The sequence below is a fragment of the Setaria viridis genome, chromosome 7 (assembly GCF_005286985.2).
Source record: "Setaria viridis chromosome 7, Setaria_viridis_v4.0, whole genome shotgun sequence".
NCBI classification, from domain to species: domain Eukaryota; kingdom Viridiplantae; phylum Streptophyta; class Magnoliopsida; order Poales; family Poaceae; genus Setaria; species Setaria viridis.
This window is the reverse complement of record NC_048269.2, coordinates 14,754,393-14,778,274: the sequence shown is the minus strand read 5'-3', so window position 1 is coordinate 14,778,274 and position 23,882 is coordinate 14,754,393. Positions and strand designations below refer to the sequence as shown.

The following is a 23,882-nucleotide window of genomic DNA, read 5'->3' as shown; positions in this document are numbered from 1 at the left end:
ATAACGATGCTCTCCATTACAAAAATATTTTAGAATTTTTTCATCATTACTTCTCTGTACAATTTTGTATATATAAGATCAATTTTGTATTAAATATTTCTAACCTATGAAAAGAATCAAGAAAAATTCTTAGTATAATTGTTTGATATAAGGCAACATGTTTTGTATCTACTCACAAAATTTGAACTCAAAATTCAACCCGTACATGAAGAAATAAAAAGAGAAATCTAATTAGTGGATAGATTGGACCAAATGAAATAGTTCAAGGGAGTAAGGTGAGCCTAAATTTTATTTAGGAGGTTAAGCGGACCAAGTGGATAGTTGAGGAGAGTAAAATGGACTTTTTTTTGATCTTGGAGTTGGTATACCTTAAAATATGGAGCATTTTATTTGAACCGATGTGGGTTCACGTAAGCATGATATGCTAAATAATGTACAGAGAAATGAACCGGACTAATAAATCTGTCCATAAGGACTGCCAGACTTCGATAGAGTCTTTATTCATAACTAACCAGATATTGCTTGTAGTTATTACTTTATACATACATGAGGATCATGCACAAGTAAATAAGCATTACCTGCACTGCAAAAAGCAGTGTAGTCGTGCCCACGTTGTTGATCTCTCAACAAATATCCAATACGCCTCATAAATAAATAATGTGCTCCCCACATGAATGCAATCATATCCTGACCGTTTTGTTTCGCAAAGCTTAATTATGTCATTAAATATATATTTTTGACAAAAACTTGACGTTCTATGTTTCTATTAAACATACTTTCTTATGATTGTAATGTTGTATTACATTAGGGAAATATTGTTGGAGTAACTATTAGTCAAAGCATCCTACCAAAACGAGGAATTAATACATCCAGTAAAAAAATAGAGAGTATATAGTGATTAATCTAGTCGGTTACTTTGACACATTATTACCAGAACTTTTTTCTGAGTTTTCACATCAATAAATCGCTTCAATGTGCGATAACCTTTTAGATAATGTTGAGTGCACATTCTAAAAATCCTCAAAAAGAAAATATTACCTGAAACATGCCAGCTTTACACATGGTTGGATTGGGATTTCTTCTTTAGAAAATGGAAGTGTTGTATAGGGATGCAAAGCAGGATATATTTACACAGGGAAGGGGGGATACAAGCAGCAAGGTGCATGACCACGAAGTATATATTGTGACAGCCCCACCCTAGAAGGGCAGTAGTTAATAGAATTTTTTTTGTATTTTTAACCCTTTTTTCATTTATTTTTAAAAATCACCTCAGCGGGACTTTATTTGTGGCAGATGACCCTTTTGGCCGCGGCAGACCGCCTGGCGCGGCAGGAAGCCTCTGCCGCGCCACATGCACTGGCGCGGCGGGCCCCTGCCACGCTGGCGCGGCGACTCGCCGCGCCAGGTGGGCGCTGACGTGGGCGGGCGCTCGCCGTGCCAGCCCGCCTGGCGTGGTAGAGCCTACGCCACAACCGCGCGTCGGCTCCTTCCTCCTCCCTCCCTCCTTCCTTCCTCCTCCAGACAGACCCACGCCCTTAGCTTCCTGCGCCGCCCCCGACCGCCCCACCCCCAAATCCACCCAAAATCCGGCGATTTCGGTGGGGGAAAGTTGAGGAAATCGATACCTGCTTCGTGTGGAAGGTATCCCCGTACTTTTTCTCGTGTTTTATCGTTGCATTTGGTAGATCGGAGGATGTTTAGGTGACTTAGGGTTAGGTTGATGATTTCAATTTTGAATGAAATGCAATGGTGTTTTGTGTTAGATGATACGTAGTTCAGACGCAATTGAGTCTGTGCCCGCGATATTGACGTGTAGAACTTGTTGAATGCTTCGATTTAGGTATATATTCACCCAATTGTGTGGTTTGCATGACATGTATTTTTTATATATATTCAATTAATTTGTCTCATATTTTTGTTTGTTAATATAGTTGCTATAGTTCATATGTTCCAGTGTTTGTATTTTGTAGATGGAGTGTTTACATTTTATCGAAATGATGTATATAGCTCGTATGGATTACGTGTGTAAAGTTTATTTGTGTATTAATTTTGTGGCACTTGATGTCTAGGTGAGATGACGTCGTTTGGTCGTGAATACAAGCGGCGTAGGTGGTATGTGCGTTATGTGGGTGAGTCCAATGGTGCTGGTCCCGTACCTCCGGCCCTTCCGGTACCTCTTTGTAGATGTGGCGTGCAAGCAGGGGTGAAACAATTAAGGCATCCAAAGACAGCCGGAAGAGCCTTCTATGTATACAAGTAGACTTTTGATCCAATGCCTGCCGCACCTTGTGATTTCTTTTCAGTGGATCAATGGACCCGACAAATATGATCCTAGGATCCACCTATTCCCATATCATAGCACAGAGCTTAAACCATACCATCAGTTTAGGCGTTGGGTTCCTCCTCCACCAAACCCACCTAGGATGACCGAGGAGGAGAAGCAGGAGGCTGCTTGTAGGCGTGTGAGGGATCCTCCCATGTGCAAGTGTGGTGTTCCTGCTAAGCTTATGCGTCCTAACTTAGGGGATCCACCTAAGTTTACTCCATTCTTTCGGTGCTCGCTAAAGACTCATGTATGTTTATTATGAGAATATTAGTATGATGGTGTAGCTAGCAGTTATAATTTTGCAGTATATTGTTCTTACTTCTACTTGATGTTATGGCTTGGAAGTTGGAGCAGCGTTTTCTAGTTACTTTACGTATGAGTAGTTCACGCCACCGTTTTTTTGCAGGATGGGTGGCCGTTGTGTGATTTCAATGAGTATATATACGGCCCAATGGCAATGTGGCCAACGGAGGAGCAAATGCGGGAGTTCGAGAGTGGAAAGGCACCGTGGCCATGTGTGTCCTCTCCTAGTGATAGATGCAAGTGTGGTATATTGGCAACACAAGGTGTGGTGCCTTCTGAACTTGGATATGGTTCGTTCTGTGGAAATGCACATGGCGATTACTGGGTTAGTAACTACTCATCTCTTGTGTGTTATTAAGGTTGGAACTTGTTTCAAATTTGTAAGAATATGAAATTGTTGTTGCAGGAGGGAAGGACATGTGATTGGGAAGATTTTTCTGGTCGTTGTGATTTGTTATTAAAGTTGGGTAATACATCGGATCCATGGAAGTCAAGAAAACAACAAGAACTTAAAGAAAAGATTAGGAAGGAGTATGATGTGCCTATCCTTGACAACGACTTGCTTTGGGGGAAAATATATCAAGATATGGTGCATGAGACTGGAGTGGAGCCTGAAGGACTTTATGCGAGGGAAACTATTATTAAGTATTGGAGGCAGAATAGATCCAACTATCCACGACCTCTAACTAAAAATGAGAAGAGAGAAAATAGGAGTAATTTGTAGGAGGAGAGGGAGTTGGAGAAACAATGGTTGAGGGAGGAAAGAGATCGCTTAGGTTATGTGGTTGATCCGAATGCGAAATACCCTAAGGGTTCATAGGAAGAATATTTGCAGCAGGTTAGGGCAAGAAAGAGAAGGATTGAAATGGAAGAGTTACAACAAAAAGCGGAAGAGGCACAGATAGAGACGATGAAGGCTCTTGTTGCCGATTTACCTGTTGGTAAGGTTAATGTCGATAAGAAAGGGAAGGGAGTTATTGTTGCCGGGGATGACAATGATGATGATGATGATGACGAGTTACTATATGAAGGTGACTCGAACTAGATGAACGTGTTGATTTAGCTGGATCATGTTTCTCTTTAGTTGTGAAAACTATGTTCATTTATGAGAAAACTATATTTATATTTATGTTTAATCTGAGAACTACGATTAGTTGTCAAAACTATTTTCATTTGTGAGAGAATTATGTCCAAACGCATCAAAGTTTCCTCTCCGAGCTGGTAGTCAGCGCTAGAGTGTGAAAGAAACAGTAGTAACTTCGATCAAAATTTCTAGCATACTCGCAAGTCACGTGAGAACAAAAATATATCATCATTCAAAATTTAAGATTGAACAAAAACTTGTGAAGAAGTACTGTAATATTTAAAAAAAGACAATACTCTTTCTATAATTACTGGTAGGGTCCGATCCAGCGTAGGGTATATCCGAGCATTTTTTATCCGACCCAAGCCCGTTGGGATTTGGCCTGCTAATGGCGGGGAGCTGCCGCGCCAGGCGGAGTGGCGTGGCAGCAGTGCTCTGCCGCGCCAACTGCACAAAAGTTTCAGTAGGTTTCGCCCGGGGGGGAGGGGGCTTGCCGCGCCAGGCGGAGTGAAAGTTTCAGTAGGTTCCGCCTGCCCGGGGGCGGGGCTTGCCGCGCCACTCCGCCTGGCGCGGCAACAATGCGCTGCCGCGCCAACTGCACAAAAGTTTCAGTAGGTTCCGCCCGGGGGGCGGGGCTTGCCGCGCCAGGCGGAGTGGCGCGGCAGCAATGCGCTGCCGTGCCAACTGCACAAAAGTTTCAGTAAGTTCGGTGGCTGGGGGCTGCCGCACCATGCCGTCTGGCGCGGCAGGGGTGCGCTACAAACACATTAAACTTTCAGTATGTTTTCTGGGCTGCTTGACTTCCGCCGAACATTTTTTGTTCTAATTTTTCTTAACCTAGTTTCAACCACGAAATTATTCCGTATCTCCGTCCGTACGCGGTAGCCTACTAGTACAAACATTTACAGAAAAATACACGAAACACAAGTATGTCATGACGCAGTTCCAATAGTCTTTTACACACGTGAAATAATACCATTGTACGAACAGAAATAAACCTAACATCCAACTAAGTGGTGCACGGATCTAAGCTCAGCCTCTGATAAATAATCATCTGCAACTTTCCCAATTCTATAGCCTTCATCCAACATTGCACGTGCCTTTTGCCATCGGTCCATAAAGTAGGCGTTGCATTTTCGAATGAGTATTCAATAATTCCAGAGACGGGCCTACTTCGAATGCCTTTGAAAACTGCGTTGAGTGATTCCGAGTAGTTCGTGGTCATAATACCCCAACGCATCCCTCCCTCATCGAAAGCCTGCGCCCATTTATCCTTGTCCTCCATTTCACCCTTCAACCATTCTTTTGCGTCATCGTTCAAGTCCTTCACTAGATCTTCTAACTTCTCACTAAATTCTCTCTTCGTATGAACCTTGCATAATATCTTCAATTTTCCAATCACACGGTTGCTCTTCTGCCGACGTGACATGTTGGCAGCAAAGTGCCTCGTGCACCACCTATGCACAAGCGGTGGAAAACCATCCATGTGGTCCTCCGCACAATTTAGGAATCATCCATGCCTCACTACATTGAGGGAAGCACCAAAATACCCTTTGCAGTATATGCTTCAAAACTCCATTTTCAGGATGCATCATGCCACATGAGTCGATGCACCATTTAACCCCGGGATTGTAGTAGGCTATAGCTGAGAGTACCCTAGGAACCATGCCGTACGACTCCTTCCAGTCCCCCCAAAGCAGGGCAACGGCGTGTTGCTTCGCCCGCCAAGCCTTCGAATACTTCACATGGTACCCACTAAAGGCGAAGATGGAGTCCACGAGGGATGGCACCAATGTCTCGCTGTCTTTACGGATAATGCCCAGGATACGCCGCCCAAGGTACTTTGTTGTGCACTGTGCGTGCTCTTGCTTTGGCTGTGATGACCGACAAGTATGCGGTTGCACAACGTTTGAAATTCTCCATTGTCCGGTGCTTGATATTAGCCGAGACCATACACGCCAATGGCATCCTTGCTTGCACATCACATTGTATCTTAAGTTCTTGTCAGAGTGAACTACGCTAAAAGGTCTATGTAACCTCACTGCGTAGTCAGCCAAGAAAAACTTCAGCTCCTCAAGACTATTGAACTTCATCCCCTTCTTAATCATTGGACTCTCACCAACGGACGTCCCTTCGGCATTCACCATACTAGATTCACATATTTCTTTGTGGACCATACTCATGTCCTTATCATTGGGAACAGATGGCAGTTCGACATCACGTTCTTTTAACAACCGCAACTCGTTCTGGGTGTAAGAAAAACAATCATCCATATGACGAATGTCTTCTACATCATGCACGGTTGCGGTGTCAAACTGCGGTCCATCCTCTTCATTTTCTACCCCGTCATCCTCATATTCATGCCCACCACTCTCAGAGAGTGACTCCTCCTCTACCTCCACACCTACTACCCCATCTTCCTCGAATTCACAATCTTTGGAACCCATAGAGACATTATCAACATCTATATTTCCTTCATCCCTCTCAAAAATGTTATTGGGAAAATCATCATTGGCAATAGCCAAGTCAAAACCACATTCTGTTTCACCTAACACGTGATGCAACATTTCTGACTCCTGTGTACCATTACGGTTCACTACCGCCACTTCCTCCCTCAAGACAACATTTGGGCTAGGCATACGAACAATTTCAACTATAACCTCCAAACATGCAACATTAGCTTCGTGAACTACATCCTTATAGTGCTTCCAATTCGCATCGGATGCTAACTTCATGAGAACATAATGAGCTCTAGCTTTCCCACAATCAAAATGACCTCTCAAACTGATCTCATCCACTCTACATCCATACTTCCTCATTACACGGTCAACTAAATCAGTAAAACTTGGAGGACCCTCGAAGAATTCAATTGACTCATTCATATTCTCTAACTCCCCATTTTGTTTCAAAACACCACCATCAAAAAATCGAACTAAATGATCCATCTACAAAATACAAATATTTCACCATGTCATATACACTACACATTGCACATATTCGACAAATCAACTAGACACATTACACATATTGGACAAATTGCAAATAAAAAAATATACATGTCATATAAACTACACAATTCAATGAATATATACCTAAATCGACAAGTTCTACACGTCAATATCGCGGGCAGAGACTCAATTGCATCTGAACTACGTATCATCTAACACAAAATACCATTGCATTTCATTCAAAATTGAAATCATCAACCTAACCCTAAGTCACCTAAACATCCTCCGATCTACCAAATGCAACGGTAAAACACGAGAAAAAGTAGGGGGATACCTTCCACACGAACCAAGGATCGATTTCCACAACTTTCCCCCACCGAAATCGCCGGATTTTGTGTGGATTTGGGGGTGGGGCGACGGGGGCCGGCACAAGAAGCTCGGGCTCGGGTGGGTCTGGAGGAAGAAGAAAGGAGGGAGGGAGGAGGAAGGGAGCCGGCGTGGGGCTTTAGATTAGGCTCTGCCGCGCTAGGCGGGCTGGCGCGGCGAGCGCCCGCCCACGTCAGCGCCCACCTGGCGCGGCGAGTCGCCGCGCCAGCGTGGGTCCACCTCGCCAGTGCATGTGGCGCGGCAGAGGCTGCCTGCCGCACCAGGCGGTCTGGCGCGGCCAAAAGGGTTATCTCCCGCAAATAAAGTCCCGCTGAGGTTATTTTTTTTAAAAAAAAAGTTAAAAATAAAAAAAATTCTAGTTAATACAACACGAGAAACATGCACAATTTGATAAAAAAGAACTGCAAAGATTTGCAGGCCCTCACAACTAAACCATCTCTACTTGACCACATTGATCCATGGATCCATCATCCCTTCCTATGCCAAGACCCTATCGTCTATAAAAGGAGGAACATCCCACCGTCAACTCCATCACGCCATTACACATACGACCAGTCGACCCACCCAACAAATGGCATCATCCGCACCACTCTTCCTCCTGGCGGCGTTGGCCTTCGCTGCGGTGGTGGCCGGGTAGGATCTGCCGATCCCGGCGACCTCTCGTCGTGCGACCAGTCTTTCAGGCATCTCATTGTGGACACCTTCTGCGGCCATATCAAGCCGTTCCTACAAAATGTGACGCATCAAGGCATCAAGGCGCCTTGGTGTCGACGAGCTGACCAGTGTGTGCGACGGGCACGCGGCTTGCCCCACGGATGACTGCTCGAAGCCGGCCCTCTCCGCGGTGGGGACGTGCGCGCGCCCGTTGGAAAACCTGAAGAAGAAGGAGAGTACCTGCTTGTGCAAGCTAGGAGCGGGCCTACTTCAATTAAGGGTATTGAGTTGAATACCCATTATTTTTGGCAAACAAACTTTGTATATGTAGTGTATACTTACATGCATGTATTCAGAAAATCAAAGAAGACAGAAAATAATATGTTCACGAAGCAATTTAAGGGGGTGTTTGGATATCCTTGCTAAAGTTTAGCACCTATCACATCGGATGTTTGGATGCTAATTAAGAGTATTAAACATAGGATAATTACAAAACTAATTGCACAGATGGAGTCTAATTCGCGAGACGAATCTATTAAGTCTAATTAGTCCATGATTTGACAATGTGGTGCTACAGTAACTATTTGCTAATGATGGATTAATTAGGCTTAATAGATTCATCTCGCGAATTAGCACAGGATTCTGCAATTAGTTTTATAATTAGCTCATGTTTAGTCCTCCTAATTAGCATCCGAATATCTGATGTGACACTACTAAAGTTTAGCACCTAGTATCTAAACAGCTCTTAGCTCAAAACAGACAAGACTATCCCCATCTCCCCACTCCTGGCCCAATGGAGAAATGGCCCAATCAGGCCTCATTAGGCCTTAGGCTGATTCTCTGTACTCCTGGCTCCTCCGTTCCTTTTGCAGCTCGAAGGAGAAGCCTATGCGATGCTGCCGGCGGGAGCAGGTGCTGCGGCGGCGAGTGGCTTTGCCGCAGAGGGCGTCGTTGAGCCGTGCAGCACCCTGTGTGCGAGGGAAATGTCCGCGGGCGCGGGTGCATGGCGCATGGAGGAGCGAAGGCTGCCGGGTAGCAGGACAGCCATGGGCACATGCTTCACGGCACGGGCGCACAGCACAGCCATTCTCCCTTCTCTGTCTCTCCAACACGGCAACAAACCTGTAATTTTGAAGGAATGCATCACGTCAATAGCTGAGTCGTGAATTGAACAATTGGTAAGTTAATTCTTCGGAAAATTGGTAATATTTCAACATATAAGTGATTGCACAAAAATTACATATTATAGATCGGTACTTTAGGCTGTCAAAATATTACCTTTGAAAATTTTAAATACCCATACCTCAAATCCTAGACCCGTCCCTCGTGCAAGCTCGACGAGACCATAGAGGGAAGAAGCTCACACGTTTGCTTTGTCCAAATCCTCAACGATGTCGGCAACTAGAACGTCGAGGTGATCCATGCCCTTTGCAAGGCAAGATTCCTTTGATCTTCACAGCACCCATGTGTACTTGCGGCTGGTCATGCACTGGTCATATCAGCCTTCAACAATAATACCGTTTGAGATGATGATGATGATTGTTGTACGTACATGGAAGATGTTTGTGTTTACCTCAGGTTCTGCAACTATTTTTTTTTTCTGTGTTTACTCTTCCCAACTATAGAAGGTTTGAGATAATGTTGTATCTTCCATTTGGAATATTTGTTTCTTATATACAATGAACGTGTTTGAGATTGTAAGAAGGGAAGGTGTGAATTAGAAAGCCTTCAAATCATTAACCTACACTAGTAGAGAATTGGCTTTCGATGCGCCCCCTTTTGTCCCGGTTTAAAGTTGGCCCGGGATAAAAGGTTCACCAACCAGGACTAAAGCTCGGTCACTGGTGGGGGGCTCACCAACCAGGACCTTTTATCCCGGTTGCAAAGGCTAGTGGGAAAAAAAGATCCTGAGAGGCCTTTTATCCCGGTTTGAAACACCAACCGGGATAAAAGACCCCCTTTTATCCCGGTTGGTAACAGTCGAGAGCCTTTTATCCCGGTTTGTAATAAAAGATCCCCTTTTATCCCGGTTGGTGTTTCCAACCGGGATAAAAGGGTCCCCCACGAGTTAATACAAAAGGATAGCATCCCCTATATAGTTAGATGTGGTGTGTAGGTGGGATGGCAAGGAAGCTACGCGCGAGGCTGGAGGTTGTGGGTTTCGAATCCCACGCAGCGCGCGCGCGCATATTTCGCGTGAAAAATCGCGTGACTTGTGCCCTCCCAGGATTTCTTTTTTTTTTGCAGCGCCTGGCATGGTGACCTATTTTATCCCGGTTGGTTTATCCCGGATGGATTTTCGGGAGATCTGCACCCTACCAACCGGGACTAAAGGCCAATTCTCTACTAGTGCTATGTGTATTCCATTATTTCAATGAAATATATTAGATCATACATGTGCATCTAAGATTGATCTACTGTTGGGTCTCAACCAAATAGTAGGTAAGGTGAAGTAGTATACGAAGACAGAGATATCTCAAGCAAATGTAACTGTGGCTATCCTATCCATGAATAGTATCCGTATTAGGGGGGACAGTTCACCTCCCTTTATAGGGCCATAAAGTTACATTTCTGCATACCCGTTATACCATACCCAACAACTACATCCCAGGCATATCCCGTACAAGACAGTAACTTGACCCCTACTCAAGATGTCACTTTCAAAGTGGGATTACATTTCTAACCCTTTCCAAGATCTTTATTACAAAAGTGACCGACAATAATGTGGTCCCAGGACTGTCCTGATTCCTTCCTTCCCTACTCGTTAGCTTCATCGGCACCAAGTACGCCTCCGCGCGCTCTCCATCTTCATTGGTCGAAATCAGCGAACCTCGAGCTTTGGTCGTGGGACCTCCCCGAAGTCAAGTCGCCGGGAGTTCCGTGGGGGCTTCAACTTCGGGAATCTTCGCCTGCAAAATCACAGAACGGGCATCTTCGGATCAGTTAACTTCGGTTAATTGTTAGCTTCATGGAAGAGTATAATGACGAAGTCAGTGTTGGTGTCGGGGAGAGGTCCGCGCCAGCTTCGTTCAGGGTGAGTTGTGGGGCAGTCCCCAACATCTACTGTAAAACTTTCCTCCGACAAACTGTTTGACAACCTAGACCCAATCAAGCAAGACCTACTATATAAGAAAGTAAAGGCGCAAGTAGCATGTATGAAATGCGGAAATGTATAGGAGTGTATTAGAATGGATACAAACTCGGCACAATGATTTATCATAGGCAAACGTCACATCTATTCTACATTGAAGCTCCATCAAGGATATGCTTCATGTGGGAACCTCCTTCCATGTCTGAATGATTATATGAATCAATAGACCTTAGATCAATAGCTTATACAAGTTTCAACACAGAAATGCATCAAAAGAAACGTGATGCATATTTTAAGGAGAAATAAGTCTCATCTCATTTTTACAGCGGATTCATAGCGTAGTCGCCCACTCTACAAGCAGCGGAAACGATAGTGTTGATGCCCAAAGGTGGCAGCAGCGCTAACCAGGCTTAAACCCGATCTGGCAGGTGCCCACCGGTCTGACCGGTTGCCCCAACCGGTCAGACCGGTTAGCCCAAGTCCGAGGTAAAATCTGGAATTCTGGTTGAATTGGAGATGAATCGGGATTTCCTTGCAGGAAGAGGCTTCACACCCTATCAATATAAAGGGCCCTGACCGATTGAGGACTATCACCCAATCATCTAACAGATTTTTTATACTTTTATCTCCAAACCCTAACTTTACGAACCCCTTGCTTTCCTCCTTCGTCTCGACGGCATTCGAGGATGTTCTAAGTGGCCTGACCGATTTCAGAACAACCCTAGGCTTGCCATCTCCGACAGGGTCCCTTCCGAGGTGGTGAACGTAAGTCTTTCGCGAAGCCTCTGCGAGGACCGGTCTGACTGGCTAGGTGCAGACATGCTGATGAGGTGATCTTTTGGTGCACGCGCGGGCTAGCGCAAGTCGTGTGTTGGCTGGAAAAAGTGTCCACACATTTTGGCAACTCCGTTAGGGAAAAAAGATCTGGTATCTATAACCATTCCGGAAAACCCTAGCAAGATGTGATCTACTATTGATATCGACAAAGATAACAACATCGCGGCGTCCATGGAGGATCTCAGTGAGGAGGAGGAGCGGAACATTGCGATGCTCCAGGAATACGTCAAAATGCAATATCGCATAGGCGTCAAGAAAGATGGCAAGGGCAAGGCGACGAGAATGCAGGACTTCGAGCTGCCCGCAATCAAGATGAAGGATAGCATGATCGAGGAAATACGCAATGTAAGTAATCTTCCCTCCGATCAAGCTGCCATTAATGCAGAGCTTTGTAAGAACCTTGCTGACCAAAATAGGGTTATTGCTACATTAATGGCACGAATAGATCAGCTTGTAGAAAGTAGATCTGTTTCATTTAATAAAAACGATTGCTCTCAAGTTGATTTGCATGGAGCCATGCATACGAGTCCATCGGCAAATATACGAGCTATTCCTGAAAACCCTACATATGGCATGCCGTTGTACTTCTACGCGGGTTATTATAATGCTTTGCGAGTTCGCTTGTTTTCATTGTCATTAACTGGAACCACTTTCGCTTGGTATTCGTCTTTGGCTCCTGGCTCTATTGATTCTTGGGAACAATTAGAGCAACAGTTTCATGGTCATTTTTACACTGGGAGTTTTCAATTAAAACTGATAGATTTAACATCGGTTAGGCAAGGCAAGAAAGAATCTGTCTTTGATTACATAAGACGATTCAAAAAAACTAAAAACCGGTGCTTTAATTTGTCACTTTCTGATGGTGATTTGGCCGGTCTTGCACTTAAGGGTTTGAAATCATCCATTAGGGATCGGCTAGAAGGTTTTGAGCTTCACACCATTGCACAAGTACTCATGAAGGCTTCGACAATGGAGTTTAGAATTGCTAAAGAAAAGGATACCTTTAAGTCTCGTTGGTCTAACATGCATGCTATTGAATATGATTCTGATAGTTTGAACGATGATTGACAATGAGGTTTATATTACTGAATTTGTGTGGCCTTCTAAAGCTAAATCTTATTCTTGTGCATCTCTTAAGCCGGCCCAAAAGAGTCGGCAAGAAGAAGTAAAATTTACTTTCGATGTTCCAAGTGTGATCGTATTTTTGATGAATTGCTTAAACTTGGACATCTGAAAATTTCTCGTACTATGCCTCCACTCGAAAAACTGAAAAGGAAAGCATATTGCAAGTTTCATAATACTTTTTCTCAAGTTACTTATGATTGCAATTTGTTCCGTCGACAGGTTCAATCAGCTATAAATGAAGGCCGGTTGACATTCCATGAGATGCAAGTGGATAAGGCACTGTTCCCTGTTAACACAATGGACATTCAGCAGCCCAAGATACTAGTTCAACCGCATCAAGCTGACGCTACTAAGGGAACGAATGTGGTGATCGGGGAAGAGAAGCCCGATTTGAGAGGCAAAGAGTTGACAAGGGAGGTAGTGTATGAGAAGACTCCAGATGGCAGAGAGTCATTCAAAATCACTGTAAAAGCCTCTGGACAAGGGGCGCAACCATTGCCCATGGCATTAGGTCAAACGTCGTTCGAGCCTGTTGGCCAGACCAAACCGGTCAGACCGGTGTAGGGGACCGGTCAGACCAGTTCATCTCAGGGCCGTCCCCGAATGCTAAAGCCAAAGGGTCTGAAGATTGGTACCTGGAAGCTCAATATGGAAAAATATCAGGGGACCAACCCTAGGGAGAAAGTCACCTTTGATATGCTTCTGAACAAGTATACCAAAGAAAAGGTCGTTACAAGTGATCGGTCAGTAAAAAAAAGAATGAGGTCACCTACTCGTTAGGGGAGACAAGGCTCGCCTCCAAGAGCAGTTGTTAGACAGAGGGGTGACCAGGTGAAATCAAGGTAGTACCCCTCCACATTTAGGGCTCCTTTGGCATCAAATCCTCCGCGCCCGGTGTGGGATGACAATTGGGTAATGTGGGTGCCCTATCAATCCGTGCAGTAGCTATCTTTCCATCCTAGATGGGGAGGTTCTAGAAAGTTGGCTTTGGACAGAATCTCGTGCCCCGTACAAGGTCGGTGGACACCTCGCTCATCTGGTCACGGTCTACAGGCCCGACCGGTCAGATCGGTCTGTCTAGGCACCCCAGATTTCTCCTCCAAAGCAAGTGTATCACCATAAATAGAGGGAGAAGGATACTTAGAAGATGGATTCAGACTCAGAGAAAGGCCAAGGAAAAGCTATTATTCAAATTTGGTCTATGAATGTTCTCGTCGAGGCTAATGCAAAAGGACCGATTGGCGCAAACAATCCGGTCGTGACGTCTGTGCAGAAGGCTCCCGCTGCCAATGATCATGAGGCTAGAAGTAGCGGGTCAAGCTCCAAATATTTCTTGCCAAGGTGGTGTCCTCCCGGGTTGACTCATACACAGAGGAGGAAGTTGCAGAAGTTGAGGCTGCAAGAGAAAAGGGAACAAGAGCTAGAAAAATAGAGGGATGAAGTGTTCAATAGATATAGACCCGCAGCGTCTTAGAAGGAGTGGAGAGCAAAGGTCGACGCCCAAGCTCCACCGGTCTGACCGGTTCCTCAACCGCTCAGACCAATCAAGGCGTCTGTGCCAGCGCCTGAGCTGGTCAAATCGGTCGGGGAACCGATCAGACTGGTCGAGCCAGAGACGCTACCCGGTTTCGCTCTTTCTGCCCCTATGGTTTGCGACAATGAGTTGGCATCAGTCCATGAGACAGAGGACGATGAACAACTTGCTGATTATAGTATTTTGCTTGAGAATATGGCCTTGGAGATAAATGTGATTCATATATCGATTGATGGTTATGTACTCTCGGAGGAGGATTTGGCTCACCTTGACTTTGGGCCTAAGGATGCTGTGTTCCAGAAGCCTAAAGCCATCGAAAATTATCTGAAATCTCTATACATGCGAGGACATATCAATGGGAAGCCAATTTCTCAGATGTTGGCCGATGGAGGGGCAATTGTCAACTTAATGCCCTATTCTTTGTTCAAGAAATTAGGATGTTTAGATGAGGAGTTGATCAAGACCAACATGACCGTTAGCAGTGTGGGAGGAGGCGAGCCTATAGGAGCTAAAGGCGTTGTCTCTATGGAGCTCACAGTTGGGAGCAAGACATTGGCTACCGCTTTCTTCGTCGCCGAGACCCAAGGTAACTTTAGTTTGATTTTGGGTTGTGATTGGATTTATACGAATCAATGTGTTCCTTCGACGCTACATCAATACTTGATCCAATGGGTCGGTGACGACGTGGAGGTTGTGCATGGTGATACATCGGCTTGTGTTGCTGTAGCCGATAGTTCCACCGTGAGTGCTCACGATAATGTTAAGTGCTTATCCGGCGTAGATCTTTCTGATTGCGAGTACATTACCTGCACCACGGATGGTTTTGTCACTGCTATAATATGGCCGCTTAATGATCGCATATGATGTAATGGATGTAAATCTAGAATGGTTGCAGCAGAGGCTAAAACACTATCAGGCGCAGAAGAACGATATGTGTGAGGCCATTGAGGAGCTTGATGACATGAGTAAATTAGGACAAGGGTTCACGTCAGCCAATCCTTTAGAGGATGTGGATATTGGTGATGGCACTGTGCCAAGGCCAACGTTTGTAAACAAAAGTATTGAGCCTATTTTCAAGGCTAACTTAAAAAAGTTATTGAAAGAGTATGTCAATTGTTTTGCATGGAATTATACTGAAATGCCTAGTTTAAGCCGCAAGCTAGTTGAGCATCGGCTGCCTATCAAACCTGATTTTCGGCCTCATAAACAACCTGCTAGGCGTTTTAATCCTATTATTTATAACCGAGTGAAAAAATAAATCAATCGATTGCTTGATGCTAAGTTTATTAGGCCTTGTCGATATGCTGATTGGTTTCCTAATATTGTGCCTGTTTAGAAGAAGGGCTCGGGTAAGCTTAGAGTGTGTATTTATTTTAGAGATCTTAATAGAGCTTCACCAAAAGATGAATATCCTATGCCTATAGCCGATGTGCTTATCAATGCTGCATCTGGGCATAAAATGATTAGCCTCCTTGATGGCAATGCTGGATACAATCATCTTCATGGTCGAAGAGGATATATCCAAAACGGCCTTTATGTGCCCAGGATTTGTTGGTTTGTTTGAGTGGATTGTTATCACTTTTGGTTTAAAGAATACCGGTGCTACTTATCAAAGAGCTATGAATTTGATCTTTCATGATTTGCTTGGAGTAGCGCTGGAAGTATATATCGATGACATTGTTGTGAAATCAGCCGGGCCAGGATCCTATTTCGCTGATTTGAGGCTTGCATTCGAGAAGATGCGTTGATATGGGTTAAAGATGAATCCACTCAAGTGTGCTTTTGGTGTATCGGCTGGGAAGTTCTTGTGCTTTGTAGTGCATGAGAAAGGTGTTGAGATTGATCCTAAAAAGATTGAATCCATCAGAAAACTACAAGCTCCTACCTACAAAACAGAGTTGCAGAAGTTTTTGGGCAAGGTGAATTATTTGAGAAGATTTATTTGTAACATGTCCGAGAAGGTGAATGCATTTACTCCTTTACTTCGGTTGAAGAATGAGGCTTATTTTACTTGGGGGGCAAAATAGCAATAAACATTTGAGGAAATCAAGAATTATCTGTCTTCACCACCCATTTTTCAGGCACTAAAGTATGGTATTCCTTTTAAATTATATGTAGCACCTGAAGAGGGTGTTATTGGGGCTGTTTTGACTCAAGAGACTGAAGGGAAGGAGCACGTTGTTACCTATATGAGTAGAAGGTTATTGGATGCCGAGACAAGGTACACTTTTATTGAGAAACTATGCTTATCATTATATCATGCTTGCACCAAATTAAGGCATTATTTATTATCAAATACTTGCATATTAGCTCGTCAGACCGGCATAATTAAATACATGTTGCAAAAACCTATTTTGAGTGGTAGAATCAGCAAGTGGGCTTATACTCTCCTTGAATATGATCTGGTTTGTGAACTGTTGAAATCAATGAAAAGACAAATTGTAGCTGATTTTATCATTGAGCTTAGAATAAATGAGCAACATGATTTGGATGTCGGTTTATCACTATTACCACTTGGAGGTTGCACTTTGATGGATCGGATTGCAAAAGTGGCAGTGGTATTGGTGTGGTGCTTATTTCACCCAACGGGGCTGTTTTTGAGTTTTTTAGCCGATTGGATCACAAGTGTACCAATAATCAAAGTGAATATGAGGCTTTGCTATTCGGTTTGGAAATTTTACAAGAGATGGGGGTGAAACATGTTGAAGCTTATGGTGATTCCCTACTGATGGTACAACACGTTTCCAAGGTATGCCAATGTCTAAATGGTTTTCTAAATGCTTATCTTGATAAATATTTGGACATTATATATTGCATGGATGAATTTACTATCTATCATGTACCAAGGGAAGACAATTTGAGAGCTAATGCTCTGGCACAACAAGCATCTGGCTATAATGTTCAGCAATGAAACTTTCACAAAAGAAAGCCGACGCTTTGTGAGGCCGTGTTACGTCCTGGAGGGACCGGTCCAACCATCCTCTGAAACCGGTCTGACCGGACCAACCGGTCTGACCGCCCAGCCAGCCGGTTTGACTGGTCTGTCTGGTGCAGATTCCGCTTCGGCCATGGATCGTCCCAAATTTGCTAAGGACGAAGTGGATGACTGGAGAGCACCTTTGATTAATTATTTGCAGGATTCTAAGTGTTCAGTTGACAGAAAAGTCTGACAGTGGGCGCTCAAGTTTGCTTTGGTGGATTGCGAGTTGTATCGTTGGATGATTGATGGATTGCTTTTAAAGTGTTTCGATTCTGATCAGGCCAGATTAGCTATGGCAGAAGTGCATGAAGGAGTTTGTGGTATGCATCAATCAGCTCGTGTGATGAAGTGGCTCCTTAGGCGGGCTTGCTTTTATTGGCCTAATATGTAGCCGATTACTTTCGTTACTACAAAGGTTGTGAAGAATGTCAGAAGTTCGGGGATGTTCAGTTGGTGCCTGCTTCATCGATGCATTCAATTATAAAGCCGTGGCTGTTTAGAGGATGGGGATTGGATTCTGTCGGCAAGATTCATCCTTGTTCGTCAAAAGGATATTGCTTTGTGATTGTAGCTACTAGTTACTTTACTATGTGGACTGAAGCAATTCCCCTCAAGAATATGACACATCGAGAGGTGATTGAGTTTATTAAGGAGCATATTATACACAAATTTGGTATTCCACAGACTTTGACTACAGATCAAGCAACTTCATTCATATCTAAAAAAGTGCGCGAGTTTGTGGAATCTTATGGCATCAAATTGCTCAATTCAACTCCTTATTATGCTCAAACCAATGGTCAAGCCGAGTCTAGCAACAAGATCTTGGTAAAACTCATCAAGAAGAAGATAGAAGACAATCCTAAAAGATGACACGAGGTATTATCTGAAGCATTATGGGCTCAACGTATTTCTAGACATGGTGCAACTAAAGTTACTCCTTTCGAGCTTGTTTATGGTCAACAGACCGTTTTACCCGTTAAGGTAAATTTGGGTGCATATAGGTTGGCTAAACAGAATGACCTTGATTTTGATACCTATTACGCTTTAATAATGATGGATAATATTGATGAAGTGACCGACAAACTGATGGAGGCTTTGGTTAAGATTGAAAGAGATAAAATTCGAGTGGCTAAAGCATATAATAAGAGGGTTAAAACCAACGTATTTCGGATACGAGACTGGTTTGGAAAACAATCGTACCTATAGGAGCCAAGAGCAATGAATTTGGAAAGTGGTCTACGTGTTGGGAAGGACCATACAAGATTACAAGTGTGCTCCGCGGTAATTCCTATATGGTGGAGACATTAAATGGATTGCAGCTACCTAGAGCTCTGAATGGGAAGTATTTGAAAAGCTATTATCCAAGTGTTTCGCAAGACGCTTAGAGCAATATGGCGATATTTTGAAATATCGCCATTAGCAACAAATGACTAGTGGAATTCATGGCCCTTAGATTTATTTCTTGGTATGCAAGCTTTACCAAAAATAGGGGGGCATGTGTTGATGCCCAAAAGTGGCAGCGGCGCTAATCACGCTTAAAGCCGATCTGGTAGGTGACCACCGATCTGATCGATTGCCCTGACCGGTCAGACCGGTCAGCCTAAGTTCGAGGCAAAATCTGGAGTCCTGGTTGAATTGGAGATTAATCGGGATTTCCTTGCGGGAAAAGGCCTCCCACCCTATAAATATAAAGGGCCCTGGCCGATTCAGGGCTATCACCCAATCATCAAACAAATTTTTTATACTTTTATCTCCAAACCCTAACTTTTCCAACCCCTTGCTTTCATCCTTCATCTCAATGGCGTTCGAGAACGTTCTGAGTGGCCTGACCGATTTCAGAACAACCCTAGGCTCGCTATCTCCGACGGGGTCCCTCCCGAGGTGGTGAACGTAGGTTTTTCGCGGAGCCTCTGCGAGGACTGGTCTGACCGGACCTCCTGACCAGTCTGACCGGCCAGATGCAGAAGTGCCGACGAGGTGATCTTCTGGTGCACGCGCGAGCTAGCGCAAGTCGTGTGTTGGCTGAAAAAAGCGTCAAACAGATAGGCTACTGTATATGTCACCGCTTCAGCGGAAAACTCCAAACGAATATATACCTGAATGATGAAAGCAAAGCAAGTTTGAGAGCTAGTCCTAGCAGTTATAAGTAATTAAACACATATGAGTGAGTAGGAAGCATTAAGGCTTAATATTATAATCTAGTCTAAAGCATCTCATAATGCAAGTGATTAAGGCTGTAAGCATTTTAAAAGGACTAGCTAAAAAAATAATAATTTGATATAAGAGTAGTGGTCCTGAAGGGGGATTTTAACTTCCCCACCAGTACCCATATTTTAGGTGCTGGGACCTGTTCCATTGAATGCATTTTAAAGCAGTACACATTTTGAAAAGAGTTTCGAGCCTTGGCTATCCAGGGGTGTACACTTTCAACGTACCATGGGCCAGCCCATATACCCTTATTATTGAGTCCTATGTCATGTCAAATTGCAAGGCAGTAAGGCCATGTCGGATTTGCTGTCACATGACCTGCACCGTCAGAATAGCAACCTACGCCCATGCCAGATTGTCCATCAGTAAAATTTTAATGATGATTTTTTGCAAAATTATGATAAACATTATTGTCCTGAAATTCTAACAAAATCAATTCATCATCATATTTATGATAAAAAACACGATTTTGTCAGTGAAAGTGATTAGAAAAGCACCTTATGTAACGAAGCTATTTTAATCATGTACTATGAAGTGCATAAGGTGTTTTCATCATAACGAATGGTTAGCCATTTCGGATCATCGAGTAGTAAGCCCATCTGATCTTGTTCATGAGCTAACCCATTTTGTTGGCCCATTTGAATCATCGACTGAGCCCAATGTTGGCCCAGATGCAAAAGGGTTGCGCCCAGAAACATATAGCTCTGTAATTAACAAAAATCATTAATGAGAAGCGTTAAGATATCTAGATGTGCTCCTCCAGATCCTTCGCCACCTCTACACGATGCTTTCTCATGCAGCAACGACAACCTAGTAATGCGGAGGTCTCACAGAATTGAGGTATTTTCAGTTCTTGCTGGCTCTTTACGATATTCAATGCTAAGGATTGCAACAGCTTCTTCTCAACATCTTCCTTGATGTATGCCATAAGATCTGGTACTTACTACCCTCTGTTCTCGCTGTGGTGGAAATCATGCCTGCGCCAAGATCCCTAGCTCATATTCTTGCAGCTGTTGCAAGATCTTGTTGTCAGCGGCAAGTGGTTATTTCGGTCATCAATTGCAGGAAAAATCTAGATCTACTATCTCTACAATGTGTTTTACAATCTCCAGCGAGCAATACGTTTCCGGAGGAAGAAGACGACTTCAACTGAGCATGTAATTTTCTTTTTACAGGTCGTTTCTCGTGAAAATCTTCGCATTTCCAGACAATAGGTCATACTGAAGTCAATGCTGAACGTCGTAGTTCAGCATTTTGCAGCATTACACTATATATTTGCCCCACACCAGGCTTAGGTGATCTGTTTCGCAAGCTCCCCGTCGCCGGCTGAACGAGTTTGAGCCTAGGAATAAGTTGGATGATACTGCTGAACTGAAGGTTACCAGGCTATAAAACGAAAAGCTTTCCACGGTTCAAATTTAAAATCAAAAGTTGTGCTACCCTTAAATTTGAAGTGTGACCAAATATCAAGCAGAAAGCTAGGAACACACATAATCCCCATTTATTTATTGCACGGTATAACATAGTTACATACCGTCATACACAACATTAGTAATCACACATGTACACATGGGTGAGTGTAGACCTCCCTGTGTACTACGTGTACACATGGGTGCGTCTGCCTATTTTGTTATTGCACGCAGGGGACTCCAGTACTTGACACGATCATCACATATTACCTACAACATCCACCGCCGCCGGCGACACGACCACGGCGAGCTTGTCCTCCACATGCATCAGACGGCATGCTTGACGGCCCTGCTGTATCCGGTCTGCAGGTCCCAGTACCTGCTCCACAGCATGATCCCTCCGTAGTTCCTCGACCGCCGCACGATCGGCAGCACCTTGGACACCAGCGTCGCCGGCGGCACGTACCCGCTCCCGGCGGCGCCTCTCGCCGCCGGCAACCCCAGGTACACCGAGCTCCGGGGGAAGCTCCGGGTCCACTTCTGCCACGCGCGTGTGAACGCCTCCACGTTGCCGGCCCGGTAGCTGCAGACGGGGTTGTTGTAGAACTGGACGTGGATGCGGTCGAAGAGCCCCGTCTGGAGCGCCTGCCCCAGCATCCTGTCCGGGAACGGGCACTGCGGCGCCGCCGTGATCCACACCTTCTTCCTCCCCTTCCCGCTGTAACCCTTGAGGTACCTCGCGAGGTCATTGTAGTGCTTGGATCCCCCGTGCTCGATGTCGAAGTCGACGCCATCGAGCACGGCGTCGCCGAACGGGCGTGGCTTGGTGGAGGAGCGGCCGCCGAGGTAGACGACCCAGATGTGGTCGGCGACGGCCTTGGCGTCGGCCTTGGAGGCGAGGGAGTACCTGCCGAAGCCGCCACCGATGGCGAGGAGGACGAGGATGTTCTTGGACTGGCAGTACTTGACGTCGGGACCCACGGCGCTCCAGGAGTGACCGGTGAGGTCGAGCTTGTAGCGGCCGCCGCCGAAGTGGGTCAGGAAGGAGAGGATGACGGTGGAGTAGAGGTTGCTCTGGCAGGCCTTGTGGAGGCTGCCCTCGCTGGCCGTCTGGCCCCAGTACACCGTGATCCGCCCGGTCTTGCCCGTCGCCGCGGCCGGGCCGAGGGACGAGAGGAGCACGACGGCGCAGTAGACGGCGGCCAAGGCCAGGTGAGACGCCATCTTACCCATCACGGCAATCTATCGACGGTGATGTAGTGTTGGGCTAGCTGTGGTATGATGGTGTAGCGTCCAACTGAGCTGCAGCTTTTATAGTGAGCTGGAGAGCTTGTTTCTTGCTGCTGAAGCTACTGAGTCTGAAGTCTAATGCCCTCAGGCGATAAGCTTTGTGTTCAGGTCAGATTATGCGATAAGGTTAGTTATGTTTAGATCTAATAAAATGTTTATTAAGTTCAGGTCAATGTGACTTGGCACTTAACGTGCCAGTGGGCTCATTTGCAGCGCAAGCTAACTCCTGACGGATGAACAGACAAACGAGTCAATATTCCACTCTCTTATACAATCAATTCCTTAATTCCCTCGTACGCGGCGTTGATTTGGCTTAGATTTGTATCATGTATGATATAGATGATTAGCAAGATAAGTACGTGTATATGTGCATTTGAAGCTATATACATCGTCGTGTAAGAGACGCGTGGCCCGGTTTTCATGACGAAGTCAACGGCCAGTTGCATCCGAGATCACCTCATCAGCAAGCTGACCCGTTCAGGCGCTAGCTTTTTGTTAGCTTATGGACGTGCTTGGTAGAGCTCATAATCAGTGTAAATTAAGAATGATCTCAACATTTCAGGATCAAGTTGTAGAGCTATTCTTCATAAGTTTTTCAATGAACCAAAATTTACTTAGATTGGGAGTTGAAACACGCCAGTAAACGTTTTCGCAATGTTTTTTGTATGTTAAAAAAGGATATGCATACAGTAGTATCAAAATAAGAGATCATGTGGTCGTGCAAAACTCATCTAATTGTGACTGGAGGGGCAATGATCATAGAGAAACGATGGTCCAATTGTGACCGTAGATATGTTCACTGGTGGAAAATACGGCATTAGTCCTGGCTGGTAGAGGTCAAAGATACGGAAAATCCATTCGGGACTAAATTTTCGAGATAAAAGGGGTCCTTTAGTCACCCGAGACTAAAGATCCCCTTTACTCCTAGTTGGTGTTACCAACTGGGACTAAAAAGTTTAAAAAAATAAAAAAAGCCACCCGCCGCAAGCGCCGCCCACCGGCCGCACGCCACCCGCCGGCCGCCCGCGCCAGAGCCGTCCGCCCACCTGGAAAAGAAAGGGAGAGGAGGAGGAGGGAGAGGGGGAGGACGAAGAAAGGGAGAGGAGGAGGAGCTGCCTATGCACGAGAGATAAGAAAGAGAGAGGGAGGAGGAGATAAGGTGGAGAAGATAAGAAAGAGAGAGGAGAAGCGTGCGCATGCGTGCCTGGTTGGTGTTTTGTCCTGGTTGGGAATTCCAACCGGCACAAAATCTTTAGTTCTGGTTGGAAATTCCAACCGGCACAAAAGGGAGGGCATAAACCGGAACAAATGGGGGGGTGTCGGTGTGATATTGTCTATCCGTTACAACCAGGACTAAAGGAGGGCGCTTTAGTTCCGGTTGGTCTTTACAACAGGGACTAAAGCCCCTTCCATGGCCTTCGGTACCTCATTTTTTACTCGGGACTAAAAGCCCTTTAGTCCCAGGTCCAAAGTCAACCGGGATAAAAACACCTGGATGAAAGGTCAGTTCTCTACTAGTAATTGGAAATTGTGGAAATTGTAAGGTATCTAGTATTTTGTACATCACTATATAGTATGTATATTATCTTCTACGTGCATTTTAATGTGTCCAATGGTCCACATGCAAGAATGTCATCCCCAACTCCAAAACCCAAACTCAAACCAGGAAGACACTACTACAGAATAACTTATCACCACCAGTCCCC

At 44.9% G+C, this 23,882-nt stretch overlaps 1 protein-coding gene across 1 annotated transcript; it reads right to left on the bottom strand.

The window, feature by feature from the left end:
* Positions 1-20,956: 20,956 nt before the first annotated feature.
* Positions 20,957-22,182, bottom strand: LOC117865059 (hevamine-A). Its single transcript, XM_034749136.2, has one exon. It carries the CDS (start codon positions 22,117-22,119, stop codon positions 21,214-21,216), a length of 906 nt encoding a protein of 301 aa, XP_034605027.1. The 5' UTR covers positions 22,120-22,182; the 3' UTR covers positions 20,957-21,213.
* Between the last annotated feature and the right edge of the window lie 1,700 nt (positions 22,183-23,882).